Source organism: Venturia canescens, chromosome 7, assembly GCF_019457755.1.
Source record: "Venturia canescens isolate UGA chromosome 7, ASM1945775v1, whole genome shotgun sequence".
Classification (NCBI taxonomy): Eukaryota; Metazoa; Arthropoda; class Insecta; order Hymenoptera; family Ichneumonidae; genus Venturia; species Venturia canescens.
Window position 1 is genome coordinate 9583211 of NC_057427.1, and position 27206 is coordinate 9610416.

At 45.1% G+C, this 27206-nt stretch overlaps 1 protein-coding gene across 2 annotated transcripts; it reads right to left on the reverse strand.

Annotated features, from left to right (window-relative positions):
• Positions 1–1625: 1625 nt before the first annotated feature.
• LOC122413525 (uncharacterized) lies at positions 1626–26494 on the reverse strand. Of its 2 annotated transcripts, none has more exons than XM_043423931.1 (7): positions 24363–26494; positions 23778–24008; positions 13417–13530; positions 12800–12886; positions 3712–3936; positions 3432–3632; positions 1626–3326 (listed from the first exon to the last, which is right to left on the reverse strand). In XM_043423931.1, the coding sequence occupies exons 1-7, from the start codon at positions 24673–24675 to the stop codon at positions 2536–2538; spliced, it is 1962 nt and encodes a 653-aa protein (XP_043279866.1). In that variant the 5' UTR covers positions 24676–26494; the 3' UTR covers positions 1626–2535. The 2 variants fall into 2 exon arrangements, with proteins under 2 accessions (XP_043279866.1, XP_043279867.1); XM_043423932.1 differs by having other exon boundaries at positions 23778–24031; positions 24363–24449.
• Between the last annotated feature and the right edge of the window lie 712 nt (positions 26495–27206).

The window sequence follows — 27206 nt, forward strand, 5'->3', positions numbered from 1 at the left end:
TCGGAACAGGCTCGTTCAGTGGAATGAACGGTGTGAGTGCGGGTTGGTTTGTTCTCAACCCCGGCGTAGTATAACTTGGTGTACGCGTGATGCGAGACCCTCCGTCCGCACACAAAACTCACCATGACGCTGCGCGTTCGATAGGCCACCCCACTCGGGAGCTGTACAACACCCGCTGGCCACCCCCGCGCCTCATCGCCGTTTCCTGGCCACTGTGAAATTTTAATCGTGTCGTCATTGGGGTAGTTTGTTGCGATAACCCGACCAGGGTAAACGTGTACTCGCGGATTTTGAAAGAAAAAAAAAAAAAAAAAGAGAGAGAGAGGGAGAGAACGAGGGAGAGAGAAAAATACAGATACGTGTATACGGAAAACAATAGCCGAAGCCAACCTCGATGCCATTCCACTACGAAGCGTCGAACCGACCCTTGTCTCTTTAACCCCGTCGATCGATCTGACGACACAACCTTACTTTTGCCACCTCACACCCGCAGAAACACACGAAACGAGCCCGTCAATTCCCTCACAAACGTCCGCCATTCCGGACCGCGTAAAACCTCTAACTGAACGAATTCCCCATCAAATGTAGCCGACGTAACACACCTCCGGTACTGCCTGAACTCGAGATGGCCAATTTTTGATTCCCCCCTTTCGCTAATGGCACATGTCATCCTCGCATCCCTGATAAAATCATTATCCACTGCGGGACACTAATTTTGGAGTTTTTTTCTAAGCTTTCAGTCACTGGTAATTCTACGTGAGGGGCTTGCAACTGCTTCGACGTAACCGCATAATTAAAAGGGAACTTTCGTATGAGGAAAAATCACCTGGGAGAAAATTCTAGTTTAATTTCAATGAGCCCTCGCGCAGCCCCGTACAGCCTCATGAATAATGCGTGTGTCCACTGGCAATCATGGAGCAGTTATCATTCGTGTGGTCTTGTTTTCTCCTGAATTCAACCGCGACGTTCAAACATAACTGGATTCAAAATATAAACAGTATATACGAGGTATTCGTAGAAACCACTGAGCCGCGCGACTTCGAGGGTGACCGCATGTAACTCGAATATTATCGCTCATTTGTTTATATCGCATTGCTTTCCTCCTCGAGAGCGAGAGGATTTCGCCTGTGAATTCACGCAAAACATTATAAGCCGAACGAGCTTGCGGCAGGTTTTTATTGCCCGAGCTCTGTGACCTTCGCAAGCGCGACCCCTTTCCCGCCCCCTTAAATCGTACTAACTGAACGCGTGCGAACGCGTGTGCGGCGAACCAAACGGCCTCGTGTATTCCATCAATCACGCGACCTTTCCACCGAGCGGGTATCGCTCGTGGGGTTAGGATCGTTTTTTGCGTGTGACACGACTGATTCCCGTTCCAATATTCTCCATTCGATTGTAATCGAAGCGAATTATTGAAACTACTGTACCGGAATCGCATCTCGTTTCATTCAGGCTTCGTTGACTGTTCGTTGTTTTTATTTTTTCCTTCATTTTTTTCATCGTTTCTATTTTCAACGCTGCCCATCGAGCCCTGCAATTTGAAAATCTTCGTACATTTGTCGTTAGCGACGTTTCGATTCGTGGAAACTACAACCAAACGAACATTCGCATAGTTCAACGAGTAGTAATGGAACAAACGTTTTTTATTCGCTTTGGTTCACAGACCTAAACAGATTTTCGACCCATTAAGGTCATTCACTTATTAAGAAGACAAAGACTTATGAAGATTCTCCCGAAAAGGGTGAAAAGAATTCGATAGGGACATTCTGGTGAATAAGAACGAGGTTTGCGACAGTCTGCTAATTGATGAGGCCAACATTTTCACCTTATTTTACAATTTTATCGAATATTTCGTGTTCATTTTTCAATTCTTAATTAACTTTATGTACAGCAACACGAAAGGGCTTGGATATCATTTCGTTCGAGTCCCTTAAATCTCTCTTAGAACGTTCATCATCTGGCCCATAAAACGAATCATTTTACACTCGTCACGTCGATAATCCTCGACGATTTCAACCGTCCATGAATATTTATTGGACTCATCAATCAGAAGCTTTAGCATTCAACGGTACTCGACTTTTCTCATACTCGAATGATCTTCACCGTCAAAGATGGCGACACTCGTACGGATCTTAAGATAAAATATTGATAAACGGGATTGGTTGATGATACATCGGTTGTTACAGTATTATTATTATTATTTACACATTTTTTTTTCGAATTACGAACGTAAACCCTGGTTAGTCCTCGAGTCCTTGAAAACAGTATACTAAAAAACACACGCAGCGCTTTGATATATGTAAAACTGAATGAGGCGTTTGACCTCGATCGAGTTCTACTGGCGTCCGCGGTGTGGCCTCGTCGCTATTATTCACCGAATACATTTTTCCTCGGTTGACGAATCGAAAGTGAGGCCGGATGTAAATAGTGATAAATCTCAAACTCAACCAGTTAGAGTTCAATAAAATTTCAAGGCCCGATTTGATATCGGCGAAAACGAGATCGAATATTCATTGATTTGTGAGTTATCGTGGTTTAATAAGGTCTCCAGACTTGTCTGGGCCTAGGACTTCTGTCCTTGCGTGGCCTGACGAGCTCCCTCTCAACGTCGACCTCCTCGTCCTTTCGCCTCGTCGTCGTAAGATCCTGTCCGACGTTTTCTTTGTCTTGACAACTCCGTTTCGTGCTGAGATCGACGGTGCCCTCGAGCCTTATCTTAACCGTAAGGTCGCCTCTCCTGGTCACGTGATCCAGCTCCAATTGAACTTCAGAATCGTTGAGATTCTCGATGCTGGGTCTGAGCCGCTTGCTCGCTTCCCTGAACGATTCCCTCGTGCTGGTGTTGTCGCCCAAATGAACTTCCTCATCCTCGAGTGGCGAAATCCTCGGGGAATCAGCTTCGGCAAGAGAATCTTCGCTTCTCGCTAAATCCGTAGTATTTTGATCCTGATCGTCGTGTCTATCGTCGACCTCGATACTGCCATCAGGACTTTCGGTCTCCCTCAACGTTTCACCGTTGCCGTTCTCAATTTCGTGAATTTCAACACCGTTTCTGCGTCTCTCGACTTTCGGATCATCGCTCGGACTCGCGCTCGAACTTCGAAGCTTCCTCAGGTCTTCCAAACTCGCTTGATCCTGCCTCTGGCGACGCTGCTGCGCGGACCTCAGGGTGAACGCATACCACTCAGGCTCCATGATATACTGCTGCGGTGGATAAGACAGAGGATTGTAGATCCAGGGCGATTGCGGGAGAAGCGGACCGAATATCGAGTCGAACAGCGAGCCGCTCGCTCGGCCTGCGAAATCTTGGAGGGTCCTACAGAGCCCTGTGAATAAAAAATCCCACCATTTTTATCCGCTCGTTATCCTCTTATCTCCTAACTTTCATGAAAGGCCAGAAAAATAATTGTAATGGTTGGAATAAGTCTGACCTTGAAAGTGCAAATGTTGACCCGCTGGACTCGGAGTGTTAGCAGTCGTTGGCGTAGCAGGTTCCGCAGGTGGGGTTTGCGGAGTGACCGCAGCTGTCGTTAGTAAGCCAGGTCCTGTCGGTGGATTCTCCGGTGACGCGGTCGGGGTAGCTTCTCGAACGGAGACACTTATCGGCCCGAGATCATTTCTGCTCGTCGAATCTGGACAGTGGATACGAGTAAGAATGAATCAATAGTTTTCCAGGCAAAAGCCTTCTTTCGCGTTGTTTAATTAGCTCACCCGTTGACGGGGGTCCTGTTAACCGCGGTGATCTTTGCTCCATGCCATGATGGAAGAGGTTGAAGGCAGAGACACCGCCAGCAGCAGGTGGGTGAGGATGTTGCTGTTGCTGTTGTTGAGAATGGATGCCCGTGGGGGGTGGAAGACACTGTGGGGGTAATGAACCTCGCAGTAAGCCACCCCATCCTTGACCAGTGCCTTGTTCAAGGCCCAAGTGTTGAAGACCTGTCAGCACGCGCATGAAGCGACAATATAGTCGATGTCATTTCGTGGACGTAATAAAAAGTGGAATTGAGAAAAAATCTTGATGGAACATTAATCAAATATTGTAAACTTTTTGGTATGAAACACTTTGGAAAGAGTCTTGACGATGAAACATCATCGTTGTTCAACATTAAATACGGAATATTGAAATACTCGACATGCAGGGACAGCAGCTGAACCTAAACTGTCATTCGGTGGACGACTCGATAACAATATTAACGAAGTATCTCGATGGAGGAAGGCTTGACTACAATATCGTTTGATCGATCTACTCCTCATCATCGACCGCCCTATTATCTCAACAATTACATTACCCGACACTATTATAGCCATCCTACTTCACGAGCCTTTTCCTATCGTATCTTTGATCACTATCTACCAGGTAATCGCATACCACTCCCAACCCAAATCCCATTTGCGAAGTCCATACTATGCCTGAGCTCATGTACTCGTTGCTCTCGGTGTGTGGGCCGAGCGACATAACTATATCGAATGAAAGTGATCGTTCCATAGAAACTGAATAAAGGTCGGATGGTAGGTTCGATAGTGCGAGAATCCGCGGAGCATATCGGAAGTTCCTCCACCTTCGATGCTCGTGCACGCTCCGGTGTCTCATCCTGTATATAGAAGAGGCGCTTGATCAATAGAAGATTATATCGTCATCTGGACGTAGCAGTTTGAAAAATTCCGTAAAAGCGCGCACCCCGAAGTCGTTGGCATCCGCGTAACGGCTGCGCTGCCTCCGGTTGTGTTGTTGTGGGATTCGCGCCACAGAGAGGGCGAATGGTAAAAGTGCACCGGTAGCGGGAGGCTCGAGGGAGTCTTTCAGCTGGAAGGGCGAATTAAAGAGTGGGGGGTGCGCCGCTCCACGGCTAGCGGTAGTGACAGTAGCAACGGTAGTGGTGAAGCTCTCCGCATGGAACGTCAAGAAACAGGGGTAAAAAGTAGAAGGGATGGAACTCGTTGCTCACATTTACCTAGCCCGGGGAGGGTGGGGGTTGTGAGTGAGTCACTGGCGCGTGGGCGGTACTAGTGGAGATTGCGGCCGGCTGGATTGGCTGGCCGCAAACCCCTGCACTCCTCGTTCCCGACGTGTGTCCCATTGTCGAGAAAGAGTAGGGGGGCAATCCTCAAGCGTTTCGGTGGCTGCATACTCTCACAAATACTCTTTTCATCCCTCCCTTCTCCTCTTCATGGACTTCTCTTTATCTGCGTGTATTAAACTGTACGTTTACCGGCTTCGTGTTTGGGCGAGAATGTGTCGGAGCTCGTGTTCTGGTATGCGTGTTGCAACGAGCCCCCCCGGCGTGAGACCCCTTAAAAAAGCACGGTAGGGGCGAGACATAGGGGAGGATTTTTAAGCCCGCTTCTCCTACCTCACTATCCAGCTCATTTTCAATGGTACTTCTCCTCACTTTGGCTCATTTTAAGCCCGTAGATTAGCAGAGAGTAAAAGTCACTGCGCGCTACTTACTACATTTTTTTCACTGCACACCGAGGCATCCAGCCTTACATGGCCGCCACTCCACCTTCGCTCGTCACACCACAACTCTGTCTCCGAATTTGACCTAAACGTTGGCTGCTTCGCGTATATGTGGAACCAGGGGAAAAACAAGACCCAGAAATATTCTTGGATCTTGAAAAGCTTGCCGCTTATTCAACCTGCGAGTATCTGATCCTCCCGGTGGGACTGGAAACTCGGAGGATGCAAGTGTATGAATACGCGGATAAGAATTTAATGTATCTCTGGTGAAATGCATTCGTGGATTACTTCTTTCATCTCTTATCTTGAATCTTGAGGATTAACGTGTTACCGAAACTTTTTATATGCCATTTATGGAACCAAACTAACTTCGGAAAAGTTCACTCATCAAAGTTGTTGGCTCTTTGGTGTTGTATGTTTTTGAAACTGTTGGAAATACTTCAATTTTCTCTGCCAAACAACCGTTCCCCAAGACCTCGGCGCTCCACCGAAAATGTTTCTTCCCGAACGCACACGCAGAGACTCGGACCGTGTGCGGTAATTGAGAAAATAAATGAAGACTAATGAGAGTAAGGTCCACCAACGACGATGCTCCGGTGGGTTGTGAAAACGTGGCACGAAGCAGCGCATTAGAGTTATTCGCGTTCATTCGCAAGTTCAAGTGCGACAAGGGGTTAAAGGGGTTAAAGTATTCAAGAAAGCCTGCCAAGCTGAGGGATCCGTTGGTTCCTTCTCTTTTTACGTCTGTCTGTCTCCATTTCGAGGGTTAGAGAACATTGAGCTTAAACGTTACGGAATGCTCGCTCGTCCTTTTGCCCTCGTAGCGTTCCAAGGAACTCATACTTCCCTTACTTAACACCCCCTCAACTGTGCACTAAGGGATGATGTATTATCGCACAGCCTGTTCAGAATATGTGTTTGCCTGCGATTGAGGATGGAGAGGAGTGGAAGAGCGAGAGAGTGCTGCGAGTACGCGCAGGGGAAAGAGGGATCCGAGGACATTGAGGGTGGCCATGCTGGCGAAGGCCGTTGTTAATGTAAAGTACCCATGTTACAGCACTAGAGCTCTGTAGTTCTCTCTGTTAATCGTTGAAACTACGAGCAATCAATTTATCAGTCCACACCATACGGGGAAACGGCGAAATTGGTTGACGAGCGGTTGGACAGTCGTTTCATCAAACACATTCGCCTACGACTGTTTTCGTGACCAAGTTTTGCATCACGTACCAAATAAACACTGATTGAGTTGGCACCAAACCAATCGCTTCCAACAGGCTCTGCACAAAGTTTCGCAAGAATTTTTTCGGATCAAACGATACCCAAATGTGAAGACAAAAGTCTAAAAACGAAAATCTATCTCGAGATTATTTTCAGGCTTAATTAACCGTAACGAACGTTGACGATAAGTGAAAAATTCGTCTCTCAACTTGCTCCCAAGGAAACCTATTCAAATCAATTCATTTGACGAAAAAAACAACCCTCCTCGAAAGGGTTCGGAGCCAGACTAACGGAAAACCTCGAGACTCGAAAACTTAAAGAGGTATCAAGGGATGAAGAAAGGGGATCAGAGAAGGAGCTGAAGAAACAGTAGCAGCAGCACGAGCTAAGTCCCTTTCGTACCCTCAGGCCGGAGAGACTACCCCAAGATACATAATAAATTAATTCGGGTATTTTCCTGTCTTCTTTATCTATTCAAATCTATGCAAAACGGGCGTTAAAACACCTCCGCCTTATCCCCCATCGTTATACCGACAAAGAAGCTGATGCTCACTTCTCTCGCTTATCTCGGGCGCACGTTGTCGAGATCTCGCGCCCGCTCGCTCATTCCTCGGTTAACAAAGCTCTCTCCTTCTAACCGTACCCCCTTTGTGTCCCCCTTTACACTTGATTGAGGTTGTTAATCACTCCCTCTTCTTTCGCTCCTATCCAGCGGATGACTAAGCGGACACGTTCGATCTCTCGCGTCCTTCGCCTCGCATTCGGAATTTCATTCTACATCGAGACACCGCACAGCAATTTTAGCTTCGGAAAATATTTTTTTAATCCTTTCAACAGCAAATTCGAATTTTTCGAATGTTCGATTGATGAATGGCAATGTCAAAAAATATTGCGGAATTCGGCTCGTCATACTTCAGGCTCAAACAACGACACGAGCTCATTACTTAGTTCACATTTGTCACAAGGAAGGAGACTCAAAAAGACTCCATTATCCACTGTCATTATTTTGTCATCTCTGTCGCCCAAGTATTTATTCATTTTCCTCAATATTTGGTACGATCGCCGCTGCTCGTTCGACACTTTCCTCTATTATAAACTTCCAAGTTCCTTTCCACCCCTCATTTATGGTACTTGGTATATTTATATATGTGAAGCAGCTTTCGGGAAGGGACGAGACAGTGTCTTTGTGCCCCATCCTTTACGTCCGTTCTCATTATCACGTCGGAAATGCAACACCACCCTAAAATGCCGAGCTCAAAAGGTCTTCGTCGGGGTGTCGACGGACGGAGAGATAGGAAATCGAGCGACGGCGACGGAGCCGAGCACGAAGCGTTGCTCGTAAAACCGATTCCTGAAAATTCTCTTTACATTGTTCCAAAGAGATGTCCATTTAGCAACGAATGATGGTGCTGCTGTGCGGGCAATTTTGGAAATAAAATTCGTGAGCACCGCTGGACGACGAGCGATTTCAAAGTTCCGTCAGTCTCCAGACACGTGGAATTTTTTAATAAGGCGGCTGAAGCATCGGGCGAAATGAAAGCGCGGCGGGGCGACAGTCGAGCTTTCAGCTTTAAATAAAAAGAGGGCGCGAATTTACTGCAAAGCGATATCCCACGGCAGGGAAATACGCGCTTAGTATACACTCAACGGTATCCGACGACAGAGTTTTTAACTCTGTGCCTCCTAACAATCTCCCCCAAATGAGGTAAAGGCCACCTTATTGAAACAGGGGTCGCGATTTTTCCGGTCTCCGAATGCCCTCGCGCCCAAACCCTCGAGTCTTTTCTACCTCGCGGAGGCGGTTAATTGACACGGGAAGCTCGTCGTCGAGGGTGGAGCGGTTGCCGCTACTCCTCGTCGTCTTGTTAACTCGAATCCTCAATTCCGCTGGCCTCTTTTTTCACCAAAGACCGAGATAGCGGCTCACTTTTCTTCCTCTTTACGATTTTTCATCCCCGCGACAACGAGCGGATGGCGAAGACTGACGAGATAGAGCACGGAGTGGTGGCTAACGGTGAAAAAAGAAAGGGAGGAAAAAATCAAATAAGAAATACGGAAATGGAGAATGGAGTCTGCATCAGCAAGACCAACGGGGGGAGGAGAAACGCTCTTGTGAATCCACGATGAGTCTGTTTCTTTTTTCTCGTCATTGCCTTCTCCTCCTGACAGCAGCAATCTCTTCGCTTTTGTCCTGCGATATCCCAGCAGGCTTTTCTTGAGAGACCTTCAACCCGAAGGGATGACGCCTAAAATTTGGTAACCGAATGATCCTCGTTATTTCCGTGTCCCCTGCGGAGGTTGAATTTCATAAGAATTTTAGTTTCCCTCGCGTTCGTCAGAACGCTTCTTGATTCTGAGCCGCCTTTTCCTCATATTTACCGACAATCAATAGAGCGGCATTCGAGACGGAGAAGCTACGCTAAGCTGCGTCTCAGCGAAGATATTTTCGCCTCATTTCTGCGAGGGAAAGAGAGAAAAGCCAGGACATCGAGATGGTCAGAGAAGAAATGAAAGAAATGTGGAGAGCCGACGGAAGCCTTACCGTTCGAGGAGTCAAGAGCGCGAGAGCCTAAAGAGGAAAGAAGGTATAAAAGAAGACGAGCGCGGAGCTGTCGCGCGAGGGGTGGCGAAGCGACTGGGTGCGAGAAACCCATAAAATTCGTAGCTCCACGGTCTGCTGCTGAGGTAGCAGTCACCGAACGAAATTTAATAACATCCCCTAGTTACACCTCAATGGGCACCTTAACAACCCCTACGGCGATAGGGTGAGGGGACCGAGTAAAAGTAGAGAGACGGTGGTTAGATGCCTTCGTGTCTCCGACCCTCCACTCACACCTTCTCGGTACAAACTCGCTCCGTGGCACACTCGTACGTCCTTGTATTCTCACTGGGTCTCTCGCTCCTTATCAACCCACGGACGTGGATATCTAATAAACCATCCCTCGGAACGCACCCGGTGCACTAGGCCATGCGATACACTCGACTCGACCGTCTCACCTCCTCCCCCACGACACCCTTTCATCGCTACACAAAAGCTTCCCAATTGCTTTCCCCCCTCGTACAAGTGACCCCTTAACAGTGGACAACAGAGTGGCGCTACCTCGCGGACGAGTCGCGAACCTCGCGACCGAAAGGGTTGCTGAAACAGTCGCTCGCCGCTCGAGGGTACATCTCTCTTTGCAGGGAATGCAATGACCGTTCGATACGAACGAACCTTTTGAATTATCATTTTTTCTAGTGCCTGATCAGTGACCCAGGAATTATTATTAATTGATTAATTTGACTGTGTTATCTTCGTTGGAGGCAGATTCGCCAGGAGTTTGGTTGAATAACAAAAAATACGGAAAAGTACGTCACTACTGCGGAGACGAAATAAGAATTTTATTAGAAAAGAGAGATTTTGGAATATTCTATACTTTGAATCTATGGCAGCGATTGTTGAAAATATGAAAATCGATAGATAAAGTTGACGATTTCAATGTGAAATTACATTTTGGGAGAGCTCGAAATGCGCGATCCTCTATTCGTGCTCTCGATACTTGATTCGAAGCTGCTTCACATATTGATTTATTTACGGGAGCCTACGCCATCATAAATTACTGCAATTAAAGGCCATCCGGAAATCGTATAACTACGAACCGGAGAAGTAACTGATTCTACGTGCGTCGATAACGTAGATTTCGTTCGGGTTATTATCGATCGGAATGCACTTTTCAAACGTAAAAATGCGTTCGTGGATTGCTCAAATTGAAAACTCAAGCCCTGGACGTACCCTTGTAAATTTACATGATTATTGGCCAATTATTAACGACACAGTGTTCGATTTTCGTTTAATCGCTGACACGAATTTCACTTCTTATCTACTCTAATTACAAGTGCAATGTCATTAATTCCAAATGATTATTCTCTCATCAATTTGAATGTAAAATTCATAATTATTACGAATTTATTTGTAATTAGAACGATTAGCACGCAACGAGGGTCGCTTTGAATTTGAGCTTTGCACTGCCCCACATAAAATGAACGAACCCTCAACCCTGGACGAATGAAAAGTTTACTATTTTTTTTGGTTTCCATTGCATATGGCAAAATTCAGGGCGTTGGTTCCCTCGGAATGGAAGTAAAGTTGCGAATGGTGAGATAGAGTTGAACGATTGGATTCAATTGGTGGGGAGGGGAGTGGATGGTGTTATCTATCGAAGAGGGTCAACGTGGCAGCGGTGGCGAGGCGGACGGGAACGGGACTGTAGCTCCGTTAAGCCGCTTATCATGCCGAAACAATACAGTGTCGGTGCACCAGTATCAGTACTCCTCCCGCCTCCTTTTCCATCAGCAAACTCAACTCTCTTTCTCACTCTCTGGGCAACTTGAATCTCTTCGACACCATGCTGCTCACTGTTCTCCACTTCCATCAACGTTTGTGAAGCTTTAAATGAGTTCGAATGGAATTTGGTTGCTCCTCCGTCTCTGTGTGCCCACGAGGACCGTGAAATATCAGCCCACTCTCTCTCGCCACTCTCGAAATCCAACGATACAGAGCTTAAATGACAATAATATCGACGAGAACTCTCGATATTGGATTTTCGAACTTTTGTGAAAAATCCTAAATTCACTTTTCAAGTGTGTATGTGTGTGTGTTACATTCGGTATGCACTAAAAGTTCGTGTTTATTTAATCGAACAATTCTTTTAACCTTGCCACTCAATGCTACCGCCTTTCCTTTGACATCGCCTCAATTAGACGTTCGCCAGAAATCACACGGCCTCGAGTTTCTAACGTTCTTAATAAAACATGATTCCACGTGTAAAGCTAATAGTCCCCTTTTCTCGTTCGATAGTAATGCCTCACAGACATCACGAATCCAAGCCTCAAGGGAGATGCTCGCAAGCTGCTTGAAAGTGAAAAGGGAAAGCACCGCTCCGAGCAGGAGCCCTGAAGTGAGGCGTCTCGCTTGCTTAATCAGAGTCTTCTCCACTTAGGCACCTTCGCGAAACTCAATTTTGAGTCACTCGCGCCAAGTCGGGGCTCTTCGAACGTGGTATACGTACACGAGCTCGGTAGCATGAAACTCTTCGCTCTTATACCTTTCGCAGTTCTGACACCCTCGACCTAGCGCGGCAGGTGTCGCCGTGTTAAGGTGACGAGATCGAGGGTTCGATGTGAGACACGGAGGGTTCGAGGTAGACCTTTGACGGGAAGGGAGCCTCTTGCAAACAGTCGTACGAAAGCCAGAGGCAATCTGACATTTGACCTGAAGACATCCTCGTGCTCTAAACTCGGTTATCAAGCATCTTGACCCTTTAGTCAAATTTGACATCAACATTTATACGTTTTTGACACGAAGTCATATCGATACCTGACAGATAAAGAATCAAATCTTTAGCCACAAGAGTAAACGCAATGAAAGCGATGCTAGCTATTGAAATCATTGAAGAGATGACGATTTCGATTCTACTGTATTTTGTGTGAGAAATTCGCACGAAAGCTTCAACGAGATTTTTCATAGTATTTCAATAAACGTCAAATGAGTCAAATTATTTTTCTATTTTATTTTATTTTTTTGTATTAAAAAAAAAAAAAAAAAAAAAAAAAAGACTATTTTGATGACATTTGGTCGCAAAGCCTTAAAATTCATTGTGTTTTTGTTTTTCGTTCTTTTTCATTTTTTCATTGAATAAAAAACTCCACTTAGAGTGCCAGAATGAAACTCCTACGAGTTTGATCCTCGTACACAGAAAAAGAAGACCGAACTTTTCAGTTACTAAAATTGCATAGTGAATGGTCGAGCAAAAGTGATTTGGGGTTTATGAGACTTTGGCGAAGCCAGGAGTCCCACGGATTTACGTCTATTGGGATCCTGTGACCCATTCAATTCCAGGACTAATTATTGAGCATTTCCAAATGCGATAGTTTTAAGGACAACGTTGGAGACTCGGCGATGAAGAAAATGGATAAGGGCGCTGGTTCTGTGTGACCAGGTTTCACAAGTTCGTATCGAGCCTCGTAAATCCTTCGTATTTTCACGCAAGGTACAAGTCTAGATAACGTTTCGTTGAATTGACAGATCAGGAGGCTCCGAATGTGAGGGCGTGTTGTCACATCGTGATAAAAGGCGAGACTTACCGGACAGCTTGAATGCCAGGGTGTCCTGCGGATGTCCGAAGGGAAATGGCCGTGGTCCAAAGTGGTAGGGATGAAAGGCGTGCTGTCCTGGAACGTGAGTTGCTTTCCTTAGTAGATCGTCCAGATTGGGGTACACTGTGTATACATATAAAGGGTCGTCTACTGAAGCTCCCTCCCATTATCGGTCACTTTCTGTTGCTATTCATTCTTCTCACTATTCAATCGAACGCAGCCTTTTCTCGTGTTCAGTAAATTCCTATCACCTCCCCTGAATTCGACGATTTTCGTTGGACTGTTAAAGACGAAATTTAGGTTGCTCCGATGGCACGACTGGTCTTGGTCGACCGGAGCAATTTTTTATTCAATTTTCAACGCCGGCTGGTGTCGTATTTTGAAATGATTTTTCAATACTTTTGATGGGAGACTAAATTTACGAAAATCTCAAAAAAAGTGATCGCAGGGAGAATAAACTTGAAAGAATCTCAACTTCAATCATTTTTCTCGATACTCGCAATATTGTCAAGTGCGAGAAACGATCCTTCGGGGCTGCAGAGTGTATCGAATCACCCGTTTTCAACCCGAGTTCAATAATGCTATAAAAATAAGTGAGAACTTACTTGTTTTCGATCTGGGCTCCCTGGGCCCATCGACGGTGACCTTTATCGCTTTTGAGAGGGTTGCAACTTGGGGCGGCGAGGTTCCCAGCATTATCGTGAGCGTAAAACTTTTTCCTGTAATGAAATTCAGATTGAATGTGTAGTTAGCTCGACTGCAGAAATAATGTACAATCTGTTGAGACCGATTGTACCTTGGAGCAAGAAAAGCCCAAGAAAAAAGGGAAATTCAATATTTTCGTCCGATTCTCATGGATCGACCTGAGAGTAGATCCGCGAAAATTCGATCTCCGGATACTCTGGTGCTTCGTCCCCTCATTGAATAATTAATCGCGACGAAAATTCCGAATGATTATAAGAAAGTCTGTACGCCAGCAGGAAGAGAAACGGTCAAATTACATTCCACACAAAATAAGGATTGGCTTGGCAGGTTTGTTGCCTCGTCCTGTAACGATGGTTCCCTCGAGCGTGATAGCTCAACCGCGGAACGGATTAAAACCATAAAGGTGCACGATAACGCCGGCTTTTCTGGCTCAAATCTTTATTATTCAAATCCAATTGAAGCCGCAATACCAGCCACGATTCGCTCCCGTTTTCGTAAGATTTTTTTCCTTCGCCGAATGAAAAGTGACGAAAAAATCAATGAGAATTGTAGGAAAATTCTAAGCTGAGCCCCGAAGACTACGATTGCGGATTCCTCAAGGCTGACGACCCACCTTGGAATCAATAAGCTTAACACAATTTCCGTACCGACCTATTTCCATGTGAAAACAAAAAACCTCGAGTCCCATCAGCATTATAGGCTTTTTTAACGGTTCAGTAGCCAGAGAACATCGATGAGATCTAAACAACGACTCGAATCGACAGTACGGAACCTCGTCTCCTCATCGACATCAGCCAATGTTGCGTGATAGAAGGTTTCACGCGAGAAACAAAAGTCAAATGTGTTGGAAGGAAGGGCCTTGGGATGAGCGGTTGAAGGGCCGAGGGGAGTGGGTTTCGGCGTCACGGTGTCGATGCTTGACGTTCTTGCTCTATTTCACTCGACTCGTGCTCCGCATCGCCTTCCTCTCTTCAACTCACCCCCGCGTTATTTTTCTACTCTTGAACAAAATCGAGTCTGCTCAAAATGCATCGTGTTTTCGACACCCAAAACTGCATTCTCCAAAGTTTGCTTCTGTCCGCGTTACCCTGGACTTCGACGGATCGAATAAAAAAATTGGGAGTTAAAGGTTGTTCGTACCGGGACGATTTTGAAGTGATTTTTTCCAATTCGTTGGTTCAATTAGTCTAAGAAGATCCTTTTCGATTCGAATTACCTCGAAATCAATATTTTCTTCTCACTTTGATTTCCACAAAAGTGAAGCTTTCATTCAGCGTTTCATCGTGATCCTTCGAGAATTTTGTTTCCTGAATTCGGAATCCCAATTTTCCAGTCAATTATCCATTTAAAAGGAATCATTGAATTTCCGCGAACCTTTTGACCGTTCCCTCGAGAGCGTTTCGCGCAAAAAACGCCAAATAATATTTCTCATCGGGATTACTTGATCAAGAGAATTTTTTTATCAGAGAGTATAAAACGCGCAAATATAAAGCTGGTAGTGAACAGTTTTTTTCGTATATGCGGGTATATTTCGCCCCACGAGTGTACAGGTAGTTTTATTTTATGATTTCGAATTCACTGCTGGCCGCCGGAGCTGACGTTGGTAACGAGCTCGGGTTTTTACGGTGAACCACGACATTTAACGGGCTCTCACCACCACCACGACCACCCGCACATACCCAGGGAGCAGGGAACGTGGTGCGCAAGTCGGTTTTGTTGGTGTTTGCGTGTTCAGTTCATCCGCAAATCTGTCGACACGTTTTTTTTTTCTCTCGCGTAATTCACAGTATTTTTTATTCAATCTCTCCACATACTCGTTCGCTGTATCTACATACAAGTATCCATTTGGGTGGACATGAGATTTTTTTTTTTTTTTTGTAATAAAAGCAACGATGTTTCGTTTAAAAAAAAAAAAGCAAAAGCAAAAAAAACAACAACCGATTCAATTTAGGAGAAGAGTGATGCGTATCTTTTTTAATGTGTCCACTTTTTATCAAACCTCGTCTACCTTTCGGGCCAACAAAAGGACAAAGGTTGCTGAATATTGATTCGCGTCTGTTCGATCTTTTCAGGGCTGCGGCACAGAACAAAATTTTCCATTATTCCGTGAATTAATATCGTTCGAAAAATGTATTTCGCCCTCCTCCGTGTCGATGTAATAAATTTAACGAAAAATGTAACGAGCTCATCAGCGAGAGTGATTTATTGGTAAATCGTTGCGTTTTATCGCTGCGGTACTGACGACAAAATCCGAAGATTTCACCGAACATTTGACGAGACTTAATGACCAGTCTCGCGTCTCTGCATTCTCGAATTTCCGGAACAATTCCAGTCACGAATTGGAGCTCGACGAAGCGGAGACACACCGCTGAAAGGTGAAAGGTAATGACGGACGCTTCAGGGGCTGTTTATGAGGCGTTATGTGTAACTCGGCGTAAGAACGATCATCGCGTCTTCCCCCTCGATAAAGTCGCACTGCTTACCCGAATATCCAACCTGCGGATGCGTTTCACCTAGAAATTCCCTTCGGAATTCCACCGCGCATGAACGTTGCTCGACGCGCGATCAAGCATCCATAAAATCTCTCAATTTTTCGTTAATCCGTAAGGAATTTGTAATTAACTAGTCCTGCAAATGGTCCTGCGTATATTCGCTGCTTCTGAATTCCATTTGACCTAAAATCGCGAAACGAATTGACACGCTTTGCAAAGCGGAGAGAAAATGTTTGGAGGCTCGAAAAATTCGTGTGTGCTTTGAAAATTTGAGTGAAATTCGAGGAATCGTTGATGCTGGGTGAAGGAAATTTGAAAATCATGAAATTTTTTGAGTCCCTCGACACGAAAATTTTCCATTCCACATCTCTCCGTATAAACAGCCTGTTAAAGGGTCATTTTCTCAACTGACTGAATGTCGTTTCGTGTACAAAGCTCATGGCGCCGCCGTTCTTCTCCAGTTCACGGGACAGCGACGCGCGGATCACGAAGAGATATGAAAAGTCTCGTGTTCAGAGAGAGCAAAAGAGGGAGAGGAAAAGATAGTCCACCCGCCCCAAGTTTACCCAGGGATCATGCAGTGTTAAAAACTCCCCTGTTTGCCGGTGAAACGAGCGGCCTGCTCGCTCAAATAACGCCATATACGGCGCGAGTGGAAGAAGGGTGGTGACTCTTTGCCTTGACTCACCCCGGATCGTTACTGTACACCGAGTGTTTGTAGTGTTTTCAAATTCTGACGTTTTGACTACGGAAATGTAGCTGTCAGTTTGAGAAGGTTTAACGCCTGCGTACATTTTTAAGTGACTAGTTCTGACGTACGAAACAATGTAAGTGGGGGATGACTATGAATTCGGCGAAAAAAAATCAAAATACCAAACAAAGAAGCAAAAAAGCCAGCACGGAAGTAAGAATTTGCAAAAGATTTTGGGACGGACGACTCCTGGATTTCGAGGCTTTCGAGATTTTTCGTTGCTACTTTGCCGGAGTCGATTACGAGGAAGCTTGAACGGTTAAATTTATCGAAGCGTAAGAGGGAGGTAGGAAATAATTAAGGGAAGAGGGCGTTTTTACAAGAGTCGGCAGACATTTCGGATCGAACGTGCGGCGAATCGTCGTACCGGGATAAATCGTAATTAACATACGAAGATACGGAAGAGCAGAAATATTTGATAGAAGTGGAAGAATATTTCGTCGTGTGTATCACGCTACGATGAGAATCGAAGTGAGCTTGTCGGAGAAGCGGAAAAACAATGTTTAATCGGTGGAAAAACTCGGTGTCCGTGCGCGCTCGTATACGTTCTTCGAAAAATAAAAAACGAGCCTGCACAGAAAAAGTAAGCAAACCGGGGGGGAGGGTGCGATGAGGAAAACACGAGAAAAAGAGGAGCGCGTGTATCTTCGTCCTGCTGTGCCGTGCTCTCTGGTGAAGGCGAAGGCGCGCTTTGTAACTGCCCGCGCCCAGAACAATTATTTTGTTTTAATTTTTAATTGAAAAAAAGGAAGCTCGGAACGCGTTAGCGTGGAAATCGTAGCCAGCAACCTGTCCAATTGGTAGCTAAGGGGATCTAAGTCCTGCTGCGCCCCTTTGATAAAGATACGCGAGCTAACGAGACGGTGATCTTGATCGGATTACATGATTTGTGAAAGGACATCATCGCTTCTCTGATTTTAATACTCCGCACTGCTACACAAATCTCGTATTAAATATAACGGGATTTTAACTTAATTCTTTACTAAGGGCACGGAAACCGCGTCAACTTTTTGCCACTTGCGCTCGAATCATCACCCTTATTCGTGTTATCTTACGAGTCTGGTATTTAACACGAAAGTTGAAAAATATTTTAAAATTCACAAAATTCCTTCTGACATTTTATTCCTTTGAATACTGTTAAAAATATGTCCAGTAGGCGAGGATCATGTAAAAAGTCATATAACTTATGACGTATTTTTTTTTGGTTGGTGAGGAAGTTTAGTGATTGGTAGTCATTGATGTATTACCAAAACCCACGAAATAAACCCACACGAGAAAAAAAAGACATACATTATGCATTTCATCAATAAATAAAACCAAATTATTATGGTTTATGGTTAAGATGATACATAAAGTAATGGTGCTGATACTTATCATGAATATTGGAGTAAAATCTTGAAATCGTTATTGAATTGGGTCGTTCAATTAATTAAATCAACGGAATCAAAAGTAAGTGTTGTCGTCAAATAAATTCTCGTCTGGTTATCTCCACCTCATTAAATTTATCGTGGTTTACGAATCTTTGGTTCCGCATCTAAGAATTAAGAGCGATTTTAATAAATTTGTCAATATTTATCAACTGTTAATCAATCGTTAACCTTCGTGGTACGGGTTCTCTCTACTCAAACGAATCGAAGGTGTATATAATTTCTCATGACTTCATCATTCCTGAAATTAGTATACTGCAAATGTATCGATAAAATAATCTTATCCATTTATTTTCCTTCATCACGAACTTGCTGGTTTTTTATTTACCAAATATTGGTAAAGGTACGATCGTGTTTCTAACAAGTGCAAATTCAAATGAGCCTGATTCGTAGACCCAGCATAGCTCGCTCCTCGAGAGTCGCAGCAGCGGCACGACGCCAAGAGATCGAGAAGAAAAAACCAGCACTAGACCGAACATGAGCGCTGTAACGTCTCCTCCAATTTAAAGCCTAAAACGTGACTCGTAATAACCAAAAATTGTAAAAACAAATAAGAATTCATAATAAAATACGATTTTTTTGGTTTTCCAGGAAAAAATATGTAATAAGGGGCCGCAGTTGCCTGCCGACGAAACTACAAAAGTACGCGTATTATACGCAATGATGAACGACGAAGTCAGATACACGATAAATGTAGGATATACCGGAGAGGGTGGCTCACACAGGACATTGGTCAGGATCTACCTGTCGATATCGTACAGCGGGGCTCGCTCGTGAAGCATTTCACATACGGATTTTCTCATCCCCGTTTCCCTCGGAGTGTACATTCTCGTGCGATTCGCCATATCTCCGCCTTTCTCTTGCGTTATAAAACACAGGTAACTCCGGTATTTATGCGATAGGATGTGTTTCGACGTAGGCGAGGAAACATAGCAAAAGGGAAAAAATAAATTATCGAAAAGAGATTCGAAACACTAAATATCGCTGGGGCTTGTCATAGCAACGCGTATAAATTATTCGAGAATATTAACAACTCTTCTCTCAGCTCAAATACTCGAATTCATTGTACAAAACAGACATTCGAGCTCATTGAAATTGCGGATAAATATTTTCCCCGCGTCTGTAAAGGGGTGGCCCAGCAACCCATGATATTTGATGAAAAATTTCTCGGTATTTGAGCAAAAAAATTCTCAACAAATATCACGTATTCCGGGTATCAACAAAACTGTTCGATTACAAGTAGATCAATACCGAAGGCGATTCGCCGGAAGTAGACTTTTTCAAAAATTCGAACGAAACATTCGATTTGTGCACAGCCGTCATGGTATTTACATTATTTGTATCTATGTGGCCCGAAAAAATACCTTAAAATGACAAGTTTGAGTATTGACGGATCAAAATACGTCGTGAAACGACGTTCATTATCAGAACGGATTCGATTTTTGTGTTTGTACGATCGGTGAGTTGACATTTACAACGTAATGAAACGGAGTCAAACGAGAGCTTTATAAATAAAAGCAGTCATTGGAGTCAACGACGGAATGCCGAACATGGAGAGCCGTTTGGGGGAAAAAAATTGGCAAATTCGAAGTCATAGAAACGCACGAGAATGGCGGAAGCATAAATTGTCGGTTATATTATATGCCCCGGATGTTTCTGTCGGATCAAACACATCCGTGACTCCTTCTGGATGGGGGCAAGATACTAATCCTTCCCGTCGGGTTATGAAAAGAGCGGAGAACCGAGGAAAAAGAGAGAGGGAGAGGGTGGGGGTCGGCGGGGGTGGATAAACGTTACCCTGCGCCGGCATGATAATATTTTGAGAGCCAAAGCGGACAAGGTTAGTCTCATCCCTTTTCCATCGTCTCGTCACCGTCCGAGCAGCTTCTGACCATTTTTTTGTTTTTTGTTTTTTTTTTTTTGTTTTTTATCTTTGTATAGAGAAAGCACTATAAAAGTGGGGTTAATTGGTGATTACGTAATCGAATGACGGGACTGAAAAAAATGCGCTTTCCCAATGCCATTGCAAAATCAAATCCACGCGATAGGCCGCTCGATGCTTAGACGCCAGGGATATTGTGCAAGAATATTGAGGGTCTGAACGACTAGGGGCGAAGTAGTTCCACTACACGGGCTTTTGCCACCCTCGCAAACCCTCGCAGAGCAAACAACATAAATTTCAGATTTGTTTCGTAAACGTCTGGCCACAGAACAAAAGTTCCCTTGCTTCCGTTTATCACCAATATTTTTTTTTCGGTTCCGGTGGAGTAATTTTTTTTTCCATTCGCCCCCTTCATTCTCAGCCTTTTCTCTGCAGTATTTCTCTTCCATGCTCGACGATCGTCATCTTTTTTTTCTACAGTCACGTTTTACATGCCATTCGAAGATTCACGATTATTCGTTTTTCAGTATAAAGAGTTTCAGAATTCTTTGCAGATTCTTCGATTTTCTTCCGTAAAAATCGAATGCGGAGAATGTGAGACCAGATTCATCACAGACTTTTTTGCGCGGTACAAACCAACTGGTTGTCACGCTTCCCAGCTAATGTTCAAACGTAACGAGCACTGTGAGAAAAAAATTTGCGAATTCAATTCGTAGAATAAAACTCGTCAAAATTAGATCCAAATTTTCTAACGTAAATGTGTTTTGTTCCAAAAATAATTTAGCGAACGCACAAAAATCCGGAGCAAAAAGGTTATTGCGAAAGTATTCAGGCACATTCGCACGAATCGTCAAATTTATTCCACCCTGCAGATAAAAAAAAAAAAACAAATTCTATCGCCACAGTTGAAATATTTTGGACTTTATTTTTAAGAAATGATCAGCGTTAGCCAGATCTCAACGTGGGAACGTAACTTTTTCAATTTTTCATCAAACTTCTAAGCAATAAAAATGCAGCAGGATCTCTACCCACGACAGAATGTCTGACAACACAAGCACCGTGTTTTTGTTTCTCGAATCAACAGCCTCCGTATTGGTAACTCGATGATTCTTTCGTTGGTAACTTCAGCTCATTAATTCTTACTTATGTACCATTTCCATCGGCCCCTCGAACCGACTGCCTCTCATCGCGCCACAATCCTCGATGATTTTCCTCTTTGACGAGAGCAAGAGTGAGGGAGGGTGCGCGCGAGAGCGAGAGCGAGAGAGAGAGAGAGAGAAATCGGTTTGCTGCAATCTTCCCCAGCAGTTCTCGAGACAAACCGTCGCAGGGTGGTGGTGTACGAGTGGGTAGTTGGGGGTTGCCCGTAATGCAGTAATGAGGGCTTACTGCCATGGAAACGAAATCCGCTTATAGCCAACCACTCACCTCTCGTGCGTGTGTGTATTATCGATAGATGTGTGACACCCCCTCGCCCCATCCCCTTTACCTATTTCACAGTATATAGCCCGGAAGTAGCGATGGTACCGGCGGATAGGTATGTTCTTCCGATTATCCGTGGGAATTTGCGAAGGACGCTTTGAAGCTCAACCTGGATAAAAATTTTCGCGGAAAACTATCCCCCGACGACGTATACCTTTTTCCAGTGAAATGCCACTTCAACGCAATGCAGACCGGAAATTATGTGTTGACTTTGGTTTCGAGGGCTGAGGGATTATTTCAAAAATTTCAAACGCAGATGGACTTTTGGTGAAAAAAGCTATTTCGCGAGAGCCCGTGCTCTTTTCTTTTTTTGATAATACAAATTCGTTGGGAAATGCGGAATTTGGATTTGTTTTCATAATCAGTGGATAGAAAAATTCCTTTGAAATTCAAGCTCGCTGTATAAAACTTTTAATATTGAATTATCTGAAGAGCAAGCCGACAGTATCTTAGTCCATTTGGTGTTATGTAACGAAAAACTCGATGTATTTGTCTTGGCACGAAAGAAGAAATTGGTCGATCGATGTTGGCGACACGATCAGCCGCGATAAACAAATACGAGGGGCTGTTCCACCCCAGGACCGTTCTTTACTCAGTCTTCACTTTCTTTTCTTCGGAATTAAAGGAATTAAGGGACGTCTCGTTACTCGTATCAACCCACCCTTCCCCCTTTTTACTTCCTTGTACTTTCTTTCCCTGGGAGTCGTCGACGCCTAGTCTACTGTTTTTATCGGGCCTCACCCCTCGTCGAGAAACGAGCGGTACGAAAAAAAGCCCAAACTTTCAGCACCCTTCCTTAAATTCTTTCGATTCAACATGTCAGGGGGCTCAGAAAAATACGAGCCATGATAAAGACTGCTATTATTTCGATGATGGGGTAATATGATAATTATTTCATAATGAGATAAGCCACAAGATAATTCATTCAAGTTAAGAATGAAGCTAATTTTTTGGACGCAAACTGCAACGTCAAGTATTCAATTTTCAGGCAAAACGAAAATTTTAGATAATCGTCGTACACGGAGAAAACGGATTCGTTTTGTATAGTAAGTTTTTTTAAGAATTTTCAATATATTTAGCCACCGATTACAAACAGCACAGTATTTTTTGAATTTTGCCACTTTTCGTTCCTTCAATTCTAAACAGGTGCATAGCAAAAAGTCATACACGTCGGAACTATATTTCGTTTTGTTTTCGAGTGTTATTCGTCGTGTCAGACTAGCACTTACTGATAAGTAGAAATGTATTGTAACTCACAAATTTGGACTGCCAGCACAGTAAAATCTGTGATAAACACACGAATATACACCGAACACGTGTGACGTTTTACCATAGCTTTTTTCATAGTTGTCGAGCATACTTTACGATATAAACATTCCCAGTGACTGAAAACATTTTTTACTATGCTTACAGAGAAATAGAGTCTCGAGTCTTTTGAATAAAAGGTATTGGTCTTTTTACTATGGTTGATAAAACAATTCTTATTACTGCTCTTCGAATTAATGCTGCGATCCAGTACGTACAAACTGTCCCTGAGTTCCTAGTACTTTCCTCGAGAAATTCGGCCTCGTTTTCTCCGTGTAGGCTTCGATTCAGATTTTCTTTCGTTTATCTGAATTCATTATTCACGTTCTCCTCAAGGTCTCTGTGGACCGTCCGAACGTATTCGTCGAGTTTTTTACGCCTACAGGGGAAGAGTCCGAGGAAAATGGTGAAGAGAGGCTCGTCGGAGCGAGCTTTTTCTGCTGGGAGGGCAGCTGGTAAAGACATTCTGAATTATTGAATCGGTTTTCCGATCGGTAATGGGACGTCAGGAGCCACGGGAATTAAAAAAAAAAAAAAAAAAAATCTTAGTATCCATCAAGAGGATCCCTAGCGAGATTCGGCCGCACTTTCACTGCAGCTTTTTCTTCAGCAGGGATTTAATGACAAGGCTAAAAGTAGACGAATTTAAATTCGTTTCTGAGTTCGTGACGTGGATGAGTGAATTGAAAATGAGAGTGAGGCACGTGCCAACTGAGGCAGAGGGGGTCGCTTCGGTTCGTCCCGTTTCTGTCTTTCGTTTCTCCTGCACCAGGTCCAAAAGAAGCTACCGTGAGCCGCGTTCAGGGAACGTCGCGTCCAGGATACCGAATGACGCAACATTTCTTCCCGCTTCCGTACGAAATTTCCAAATATTTTCATCGCTCGATCCAAAAGTAATGAATAAAGTGGACGATCGACTCACCTCTGCCGCTCCTTCCAACGAATCTCAAGTCGTTGAACTTGGCAACCTGATTTTTCATAAAGGCTGTTGAGTTTCTCAGCTCGGCGCAAAAGTTCTCGTCGTTTCCAGCGCAAACAGTAACCACGGTCCCGTCGTCGACGTCACCCAACGCCACGACCTTAAATGCCATTGGCAGGGTCTTGTTGGATCGCCAGTGAGGTGGCAGAACGGTGCAGACCACATGAGGACAACCTTAGCACGTCGGGTACATAGCACTATGAAGCATATAATCTAACTTTGGGAAGTCATGACTTCGCCATTCTCTCAGCATTCTGAGTCAATTACGAATCAGGATCAAGAGACGCGGTAGCGGCTCGACGCCAAGTATTAATCCTTCTTTACTGTTCACGATTTCAAGGTAAGTTTCTCCCAATAAGCTTTTCTGTCTTTGATTTTAAAAATGTCGACACAAGTCCGTCAGTCTCCAGAATCATTCGATTCTCAAAAACCAAATTTGTCAAAATCCAATGAAAAGTGTCGCGTCATGATAAATCCGGATCTCAGTTAAATGCAAAATAATTCCAAGACTATTCAGCGTCATCTCACCTGTCCGGATGAGTTCGCCAGGATGTTCTGCGAGCAGGCCGTCGAGCGTTCGTTCCGCGAGGATATCCGCAGTGATGGTGTACTCGGAGGAGTGATTATTAGCTGAAGCCGAACCTTGATTAGGTTCTTGAGAAGGAGTCTCATTCGTAAGGTGCATTCTCCTCCTGGAGGACGAGCGTCTTGTCTTCCGGAGTCGAACGCCGCCGATCTGCGTGGATGATTGGAGAGGCTGCCGAGTTATTCTTGGATCTGGATGGTAGTCCAGGCCCAGAGGACGTTCCTCAGGTCGTACGTCGCGCAGAGGATTCGTCATGGGAAATGAGTCATCGGCTTCGTCACCGAAAGTCCGCCTGAATTATTTTCCTCTCCCTCCTGCGACGGAGGTGGCAATTGCTGTCTGTGGGACGTTGAAAAAAAATGAATGGACACAAAAAATCTGGCAGTTGCTGGAAGATCCCAAATTGGAGAATTTCTTCTCGACCTGCTGGGAAACTCCAGCGAATTCCCCAGCCTCCGGGGTGCTTGGCGATCTTTTGAAAACACTCGGGGTGAGAATGGAAGCGATCGGTGGCCCGGCAACACGTATTTAACACCCTCTGAGATCGTCGATCCAACCGCAAGGTTATGCCGACGATCGAAACCCCGATCTTCGTCAATCCCCTTGCAAAGATGGAATTAGATTTGTAGTTGTCGGTGAAAAAAAAAACGACGGCGGCTGAATCCGATGGAGCAAAAGAAGAGAAGAAGAAACGGGCTGAGGGCTGAGTTCTAGGTTTCCCTCAGCGAAAGCCAGCCCTCGCCGATCCTTTGATCCTTATTTCATTATCCCATGACGGTTCCCCGGCACCGTAGCATCAGCAGCGGCAGCATCCGTTTGCAAATTCTTCTTGTTCTTTGCCTACTTATCCTTAGCGTCACTCTCGAATGCCAAGTCGCGGAGAAAATTCGTTTTATTGGAATCTAAAGACTGATCCGTGTTTTGGGCTTGATGCCGTTTATTTCGTATTTTCGTCTTTACCCCTCTTTTGTTAGGGTTCGAAGAGCATCCGAGGTTTTCGTCAGGCGATTGCGGGGCCGGGGATTCCTTCGCCTCGGACCGGCTGGCTCTACTTTTCCTCCCTTTTCTTTTATTTTATTCTCTACCTAAGTTGTGCAACTCGAGGGATACTGAAACTCAATTAAACCGATGACGAAGCGTGAGCGATTGTTGCCGCCGTCGACAAGTGCGTCGAAACTTCATCACAATCGAGTGCGCATGCTGAATACGTTGGCGAAGAATCCTTCGAACTTAACTCGCAGCGTAGACCGATGAAAACTGACCGGATGAGAGTTTACTGCAAGCTCAATTACACTGCACCGGAGCCCGTGATTCGGTAAGCAGTCACGGATGCTCCGATCGACCACAAAACTCCGGCGCAAGAGAACGAAAATCGGCGTGAAGATCGAAGATCTGCCGACTCAAGTAACGATCCCGCCGACAAAAGTCGCTGTCACGCACCCCCAGAATATGTTAATTAATAAAAAAAACTTCGCTGCATGTTTTTAAGTGCACCAGTTTAAAAGTAAACTTTCCTCGGGTTGGAAAATTTGGAATTCACAAAGTTTCACTGTTCACTGCAATTCAATGTGCTCAACGAACATCACTCGTCGATGATTCCCTCCGATCGTAACGTCTTTGCCCGCGAGTAGTGGGATCCTCGACCGTTGATATTTGTCTTCACCACGTTTCCACAGATGAAAGTATCCAAATAAGAGATCGAAAGAGCAGAACACATGGAGAAGACCGACTGATCGGTAAGAGAAAAAAATCGTAGAAACCGCGAAGCGTCTCGAGTGCGATGGCACAACGGATTTCCGGTGTTGGTTGCTTTCGGTGGCACGTTCCGGTATCCTAAACCATAGTTTCCACTGATAGCCGGTAAAGCATGGAATGTATAAGGTTAAATAGGGTGTTACGACTCCGTACGCGCGGTCTCGTTTCGGTTACGTTGGTGGACGACGAGAGTACGGCACAAGAGTAGAGAAGAGAGGCAGTCAGGCAGGCCGTGGTGGCGGAAGCGGTGGAAGGTGGTGTGGCGGCTTCTGTGGTGGAGCCGCGCGGTGTGGTTGCGGTGTATTTTTGAGGCCGCGACGCCCCCAGCCACCGCGAGCCCCGGCCCCCGAACAGCCCCGCATCCGCCATCCCCGATGAGCCCCTTCGACCCCTCGTCGACTCGCCGCAGCGCGCGCTCTGTCACTGGTGGGGGCAGCTTTTTCCTGGTTCGGTGGGGAAAAAGGTAGCTTGTCTCGCTCCAACTCGACCTTTTCAGCTCTCACTCGGTGCGTTTATACTTTACTACAACCCCCACTTGGAAGCCTGCTCTTCTATCGCAATTTCACCCTCTTTTCACTCTCTTCTTTTATCTCACTCGCCCTTTCACTTCGCCACTCACTTCTTTCCCAGCGTCCGCTGTATTTTCCTCCTCTTCTATAATCCACCCCCATCTTCGCCCCTCTCTCCTGCCCACCCTGTTTATTTCCTCCCCCGCTTCGCCTCACACCCCCAAGCAGTTTCTCAGTTTTCACTGTTTCGGTTCCCGATAGCCCGTGGTGTTCGGAGCACGCTCGGTGACGAAGAGGACAGAACAAACACCACCCGGAGGAAGCAACTACCCCCCATCGGCACCCGCACTCTGTTGCGCTCCCTGCGCGCTTAAGCTTCTGCTTCCTCCCCGGCCGTGACTGCCGATTAACGGCTCTCACCTCCTCGATCTCTTCGTCGCAAGTCTTTTCGCCGATCCAATACTCCGAAGAGACACTACCGAGCCCCGAAGCTTCGTGGTGAAGTTGACGACGGAGTGATTC